The following is an 8,145-nucleotide window of genomic DNA, read 5'->3' as shown; positions in this document are numbered from 1 at the left end:
GAAAAAGAGTTGATAAATGCACCCATACTCAGTTCAGGACACCACAGTCCCATCTTATAGGGGCATTTGAAGACAAATTACCGCTTACAACTAACAATGAAATACTGAGTGATCATGACGGTACCTGATGATAAACCACTAAGTATGGTATCTGTAGTTGCAGTAACTGTAATTATTTTGGCTTGCAGTAAGTACAAATTTATTTACTAAATCTTTCTAAGGGCAGGCCGATGTCTTTGAGGTCATTTCTTTCATAATACATGACAACAAAAAATGGCAAATTATGGTTAATGTTTGTTATAACCTTCATTACTTTTTTTTCAGATGGTTGTGTCTCTTTTCATAGATAATTTTGTGGCAAAGTGAAACAAAAAACAAACACAAATAGGAAGACATGGACAGACACGCCATTTCTATTTTAAGATCTGCGGCAAGTACAGGCGCGGCGCTAGGGTGCAATTAACTCGCCAAAAGCTTATGACCTCGAAGCCTCAGTTGCAAAAAGTAGACAGCTTGTGTGCGTAAAACCGCTGGGGAAGTGTTGCAGGACAATCGCGATATCTCACCTCAAAGCCATCAAATGATTAAATCTATACAGCAAACTGAAGAAGAAACTATTCTCTAACTCGTAATGTTAGTTATTTGGGGTTTTATTGAGGATAAACGTGTGAAAATAATGTCGAAACTTAGCTTCCAAAACAGAAAATTTGGTCTCAAAACAAGTGTTATTTTCTCACATTTTCCTTCATTGCACAAAAATGAAACTTCGGTATATGACTTATGGTAGTATATCCATGCTGCTCTCCAAATATCTTTTCTGTATCATTTGGCGCACAGCTATGTCTGGAAAAAATCGAGATCACTGTCACTTGTGACCCACGTAAAATCCATGGCGTAAGGAATACGCAGTCCGATGTATTGGTTTTTGTGCTGCTTGAAACAGTTGAAGCACAAAGCAGGGTTCCTCTCTTGCCCACTCACCACCCTGCTGACCGAAAATCGACCTCTGTCGCATTGCGCCGAGCCTGACACCGCTGATTGGCTAAGCGTGCACTCACCAGTAGAAAACGCATGCGCAGGAGGATGATCTAGTTGTGCATGTCCAGTATCTTCTCTTAAAGTTGGTTGTCTTTTTGCTCTTATTTTTACCTAACTACTAATTGCACAAACACGAGACTTCGCAGGTAGTGAGTCTGGTGTATACAGACTAGTAATATGTTGATCAAATGCATATTCATGCAGGCGCAGACTTGTGTCGGGAAAAAATCGTAACCCTTTCCCACAGTCGACTCAAGCAGAAAAATACACATATCTCGAAAGATACATCAGCGTTTTCGCCCAAAAATCATATGAAGGATGATATATTCATATTTGATATATGTGTGAAGTTTCAAGGGATTTGGTGGTAAAATAAGGGAGATACGAGGAGGTGAACTTTCGAGATTTTTTGTCCTTCCCTCCGCACAGCGCTTCGATGACCGTTAAGAATTCAAAAGCTTTGGCCTCTTATCAGTGAGTTAATTGCACCGTAGCACCAAGGCTGAGTACGGTTTCATCTCCATTTTAAATATGACCTCAAATATTGAACTTGAGCCAATTTGCATCTATGTGGGCAATCAATAAACAAATAGCAAGCAAAACTTCACTTTTATCTCAATCATTAAACAATTGTTTGATTTGTTTGATAGATACTTTATTTTCTGCAAATCAATATACATAAGTTACATAATCATGAAGATGCAGGAAGTATACAAAGTAAATTCAACGCAGAGTCGTTTGACTTGCATAAACCACGATACATATAAGTACATAATCATGAACATGTAGGAAATATATAAAATAAATTTAACACAGTCTTTTGACTTGCATAAACAACGATATGAAAGAAATATAATATACAATATGCATGTCTATGCAGCAGTGATAAGAATAACATTTATAGTTAAGAAACGATTATGCAGAGGGCCGCCATTATAAGCATTGCTTGAAAAGATGGCCGGCCCGAGGAAAAGATAAGGACGTACTAGATTCGTAACGATATAAATTCTGCTGCGAAAGTAGCAGGGGAAAATAAACTCTAGTGTGTGATGGTGGTGGTGGTGAATGTGTGTGCAGGTGCTTGAAGGTGCACAATGGCAGATAGGCTGGAATTTAGAATAATAAAATTGGTTTACTGAAAGAGGGGACGATATGCGTTGTTGCTATCGGGAGACCAACATTAATTGTATAATTTGTTTGTTTTTAGTTCGTATTTGAAGTATACTGTAATAAAATATACTTCTTTAAGTTTGCTTTAAATGAAAACAAGGAGGCACACTGTTTCAACTCCTCAGGAAGAGTGTTCCATGTATCCGGACCTTGATGTCTAATTGACTTTTGAGCAAGTAAAAGCTTCGGATTACTTTAATGAAAATCATGGGAACGACGAGTAGGGTATAAATGAATATGGTCATTGGTTACTAGGGTGTTATGAAAAAATGGTAATAAATTTCAAGTGTGTTTATACATAAATATGGCAGTTAGGTATAGATGTATATCATGGGCTTTCAAAGTTTTTAGGCGATAAAATATGGGATCAGTGTGAGCGAAACGGAACAGAGCAAGTTCAAATAAAGAAAATGAACTACAAACCACCAAAGGTTACAAAATGGAAGGAACTTCACATGGCTAAAAAAAAAAAAAAAAAAAAAAAAAAAGTAGCACAAATTTCTACCACTTGTTGGAAATTCACTCTATCTATTAGAATCAATTTGGGTTTGATGTGTCATTGATGGACTCTGATAATGATGTCCTTGTGGTGAGACTAGTGGTCTACCTTTAGCACTGTCACTTGGTTTGTTTGTCTCCACAGATGGCTGGCTGGGCTTTTGCTTCGCTTCTTTGGCAGCGGCCTTCTTGGCTGCCTTACTGGGTGAACCTCCCGTCTTCTTAGGGGATCCTGTACACAAAAAGAGAAAGGATTTATTTGTTTATAATGGAAGGTCGTGGCACAATTTCTAAGGACACAAAGAAGAGGTCAATTTTATTTCCAACCTTCACAGGAGTTTTGACCAACCAATGATTCTTCCTTAATAACTCAAGGTGAGATTCATTATGCAAATAATGCACAGGAGAGAGGGTGTTATCAGCAGTGGAGATGCAGCGCACTTGAGGGTTTTACAGTGTAACATGCACGAGACGCAACTGAGTGCATGTTGCACATTATTGCAAGTACCCGAGAGCTGCATCTCCACTAACGTCCAAAACCTCACCTGTGCATTATCTGCTTTATAATTTTTCATTTACTTTATCTTATGGGTATATTCCAGTCAGGCACATGTAGAACTTGCTCTTGAAAAAGCCAAGATGTCTGATGAAATGCCCCAAACACACTCGTACTAAACACAAACTTGTTCACAGTAAATAATAGTAGGTGACTGAGCGCACACTTGTAACTGACTAAGTGCGCATTGATAAAGTATGCGATTGTGATGTCATTGAGCTTGATTAAGGCAAGCCACAGTCACGCGCGCATCTCTAAGCAGTCGTTAGTACCGATCATCAGTACGCTGTCAATGGTTAAAACTACTGCCTGCTGGACATGTTATAGGCAAAAATTAAAGATGTGTCATGTGATCACTCTCAGCCAATCAATTAATTTAGATCCATATAACTATTTTATTAAGTAGAAACTCTTAATGTATCAACTGGGTACTGTAAAACGTGGAATGTTCGCATGCGTTCTAATTTTGCAAAATTCGTGAGCGCCAACATTCGCAAAATCAAAATGCATGCAAAAGTTCTTGCCTACATAATATGCATTGGACGCCAGCGGCAATTCACAAAAATTTCATGCCGCCAGAAAGGTCGTCGGTTCCAATTCACAAAATTTTTATGCCGCGAATGTATCATGTTTTACAGTACTCACACACCTTTGCATAACTTTTCATCTATCAAGGAGAAACAAAGGAAGAAAGAATCAAGGTAGTAAGGATCATTCTGTATACTTCCAGTCATCATCCATACCATACATCACCAACTTTGTCTGTTCGGCTCACAGACTGCACATACCTTTCTTCTCTTCCTGGGGGCTCTCGGTGGACTCGCCCTGGGCGGCAGGCTCGGCGGCTGCTTCAGGCGGAGTTGAGGGAGCGGGCTGAGTCTCCTGGTTGGCCTAGGGTTGAAGGATGCATTTTATCATGAAAAGGTTTAAACAAGATTGAAAATTACCATGAAAGAGAGGACCCGAGATACACCTACATCTACATGAAGCTACATCTTTTGTGCATGAAAAAGGGCCTGAATTCCAGCTTTTACCTGAGAACTAGAATCCCTCATTTCAATTTCAAAGCAATTTGATTGAGGATTTACTACCTGAGGTTCCCCTAGTCTAGCTGTGACAAACGGTGACAGGATATGACTTTCAAACAAATCTCTACGCACGTTCAATGGAAAGAGAAGATTATCTGAATGTAGCCACAAAGAATGGCAGGGTTCAATTTTTCTGAAAGGGGGGGGGGGTGGAAAGAGCTACAATGATAGGTCACACATTCAACTAAAACACTAAAGAAACTGTTCCTTTGACTACCTAAAAGTCTCTAAATACAAAATATACTTGCTGGTTTTAAGAGTGCTTGCATGAATCAGCTCCTAAATATTTCCTGTAAATGTTACACTTGCCCGCTGTTCAAATCACAAATTGTGCTCTGCCACAGATACCACTGTGCTCCAGATACCAGATGTACAAAAACAAAGGTCGGTGGGAGTAGTCTCTCGTTTTGAAGACCAACATCTGAGACTTTAATGGACAATTTAAAGTCTATTCACAAATAAGCATTTAGAGCATAAGAGATAGCATACAATGAGAAAGTAAAACAATGCACCTAATTAGCAAATATTAGGAGTTACTACACGTAAGCCAAAACTGCATAATGTAATATGACATGGGGTTTATTTCCTGAAAGTCTCATGAGAGACTCTAAACTCATAAGACACACTTATGAGAGACTTCATGAAATGGATTTTACTTCTGCAGATAGCTACATGTACATATGAGCAACTTCGGCATTTCTGAGATTTATGTAAAGATTTTTTATGTGATGACTTCATGAAACAGACCCATGGTCTTCAAATTTGCAATGCAAATATTTGTTTGTGCGCTACCTTACAGTGAGGTTTCACATGCAAATGTGAGTTCAGTTCGTAGTAGTTTTCAGTCCATACCTTTCCTTTCTTCTTCTTGCTCTTCTTGGACTTCGTCACCGTGAATTCTTCTTCAACGTCCTCCGCCTTCGCCTCAACTTCCGCTGGCGGTGCCACGACATCCTTGGCCGGTTCCACCTGGCTCTCGCTCGGTGGCTCCTGTGGGTCGGCTATGGCCACCTCCGGTTCTACAGCCGTCTCTGCAGCGAGCTCAGCGATGGCTGCGGCGGCCGCAGCAGCTTTCTTCTTCTTCCTGGAGCTCTTGCTGGTGGTGGAGGGAGACTCCACAGCGGCAGGAGGGGAGGCAGGTGCTGGCGTCTCGGTTGACTTCTTAGCATCTTGCTTCTCGGCCTTCGTCTCTTCGATGGCTGCCTGCTCCACTTTCTGAAATTGCAAGTACAGCATTCATTTCAGAATTAACCATCTTCTTCAGGCACATTGTGATCAATAGAGCACTATTTCAGACTGTTCTCAATTTTCATTCTCTCAAGATGATAGTAATGGGTCTTTATTTCTAGATAAGTGGATATCGAGATTAGATGATGCTAAATGGTTATTCTTGAACAATGTTTAGGTCCATGTTCAGGATGTACATGTAGCTGTACCAAACAGAGCATGCAAAAATCAAAACATATGATTTAAAACACAAGTTCTATGTAAGAAGACTCAAAATTCTCTACCTGATCCTTTTTCGAGGAGGCAAAACAGAATGTATAAATCAGTATTCTAAGGAATGTGGGAACAACTATTAATGGCAGTGCAGGATTTCAGATGTATGACGCAGCACACTGATCCAGTCGGCATAATCAGCTAAGACTACATGTAGACATGACAACAGGAAGCTACAATACAAAGATATGAAGTATAGCACAGCAGCACCCAACTTGAACAAATGTAGCAACAGAAAACCTCTACTTTTAATGTCATACCTTGGATTAATTTGACTGTTACTCATGACTCATAGTGCCTCACACAGATCAGACAAAGGTTGGAAGTTACATCAACCGACCACGGCACAAAAAATCACCGAGAGCTCATTTCTCTGATGGACTTTGGGTGATAGCTTTCACTGTCATGATGGTTTGGTCTAACCTCTTATAAAAGAGCATAAAGACAGATGAATAGCAGTAGCTGTCTTTCTATGAAAAATCTTAGAGACAGCAGAATACATCAGTAGCTAACCTTCCACGAAATATTTTAAAAGCAGTTAAATACAGCAGTAGCTCATCCCCAAGAAAAGATTGTAAAGACAGTTGAACAGAGGCTGACCTTCTAAAGATTTAAAAAATAAAAATCTTAGCAACAGTTGAATGAAGTACTTCATAGCTAACCATCCACAATAGATCTCAAAGACTGATGAATTCAGTTGGCTTTCAGAAAATATTCCCTTGAAGAGAATTGTATACTGATAGCAGCATTTGCTTTGGGTCTGCATCACTTGGAATCACTGCACAGCTAACATGAGACAAATTCATTTTAACACTACACTTCACAACACGTGGACCCTGTTTACAGTGCGGGGCTGGGCCGAGCCGCGGCCGAGCCCCACAATTTTGTCCGTTTACACTGCCGGGCACGGCCGCGCTTTTAATTCAAACCTCTCAATATTTTGTCGTAGTGGCGCTCTGCTTGTAAACAAATGTAATTTGGTATAATCTGGCTTTCAGACCCTTTGCCAACTGGATTCCGTGGCGACAAAGTCGCCGTTCGGGCAAAGGCCTTTGCCGAAGGAAAAATCCTTTGCAGGACAAAACCACCTTAAACTATACTAGTTTTCGACGTTGAGGGGGTAAATATCCAGAATAACGAAATAGTACGGGCAGAGGGTTTGGAAGCCAGACTAAAATTGGCCGCGCATTTGGCCCAGTTTGCGTTTACACTGAGAAAAGGCCGGGCTCGGCCGTGGCCAAGCCGCGTCCGAGACCACCTCCAGAGCGTGGCCAAATGCGAGGCCAATTTTGGCCCCCGCATTTGGCCTTTTGTGTGTTTACACTGAAATGAAGGCGGGCTCGGCCGCAGCCTCGCCTCGCACTGTAAACGGGGTCTTGGACCTTTCCCTCTCCAACCAGATGATAGCAAACAATGTCAACAAAAATGGATCTGTCATATATGACTGCATTATGAGTACATGGTGTAGTAGTTGGCATAAATCTTTATAGATACCAATAAGAACTGAGTTTGAAAAGCCTCAAGAGAACCCCCCCCCCAGCTTTGACCTTTTCATTATTATGCAATTATGTACATACAAAGGCATTGAAAATGCATTTCAAATTTATGTGCCTCCTAACTTGGAGAGATAAAAGTGCAAAATCACAAATGTTTTGTGCCTACTGCATTACCAACCCCCCCCCCCCCCACACACACAAAAATACATGTACACACAAATACATGTACACACAAAGACATACACACACAAACACACACACACATATAGACTATATGTCGACAGATACACAACATGATATCCAAGCTCAAAGGTGTAAATAAAATTGGATTCTGCTTAATACGATAACCAAGTCCTTTCCTAAAAACTGAGCATCGGTGCAAGCCAAACTGTTTTCATTTCAACGTGGACGGCATCCAAGCAAAATATTTCTGAAGTGTCTTTTCATTCTACACACATCACAGAATCTCCGGACACATATCAAGTTCCACTCAGTGCTAAAGGCTTGCTTGCTTCTCAGTTTACACCTTGTGTTGGCGAATGAAAGCAATTTCAAATGTACATGCACACGTTCAAGCATGCCTCTATGCATAATACTCCCATGCTTTGAGGAAGGATCATTGTTCTAATTTCCCCTGATAATTGATTGTATTTGAGTGTCCATTCCAGCGGACTTCAATCATCAGGGAAAAACAAATAGTTCATTGTCCGTCAAAATGCTAACGAAAGAAAATCCACTTCACAATGTTTCCTCCATCAATCACTTGTCTGCATGTCCTAGTCTATAAAATATCATGCAT

General features: G+C 40.5%; 1 protein-coding gene across 1 annotated transcript in view; it reads right to left on the bottom strand.

Moving 5' to 3' along the window:
• Positions 1 to 1,575: 1,575 nt before the first annotated feature.
• The window catches only part of LOC140233745 (uncharacterized), a 38,282-nt gene continuing 31,712 nt past the window's right edge, over positions 1,576 to 8,145 (bottom strand). Inside the window, exons 4-7 of the mRNA XM_072313846.1 lie at positions 5,203 to 5,565; positions 4,051 to 4,153; positions 2,816 to 2,938; positions 1,576 to 1,604 (exon numbers count right to left, since the gene is read on the bottom strand). Of these exons, the coding sequence (XP_072169947.1) occupies positions 1,576 to 1,604; positions 2,816 to 2,938; positions 4,051 to 4,153; positions 5,203 to 5,565 (618 nt within the window). The remainder of the gene's footprint in view (positions 1,605 to 2,815; positions 2,939 to 4,050; positions 4,154 to 5,202; positions 5,566 to 8,145) is intronic.

Source organism: Diadema setosum, chromosome 10, assembly GCF_964275005.1.
Source record: "Diadema setosum chromosome 10, eeDiaSeto1, whole genome shotgun sequence".
Taxonomy (NCBI): Eukaryota; Metazoa; Echinodermata; class Echinoidea; order Diadematoida; family Diadematidae; genus Diadema; species Diadema setosum.
Note: the sequence above shows the minus strand (reverse complement) of the source record. Positions and strands in the feature narration are given on the sequence as shown.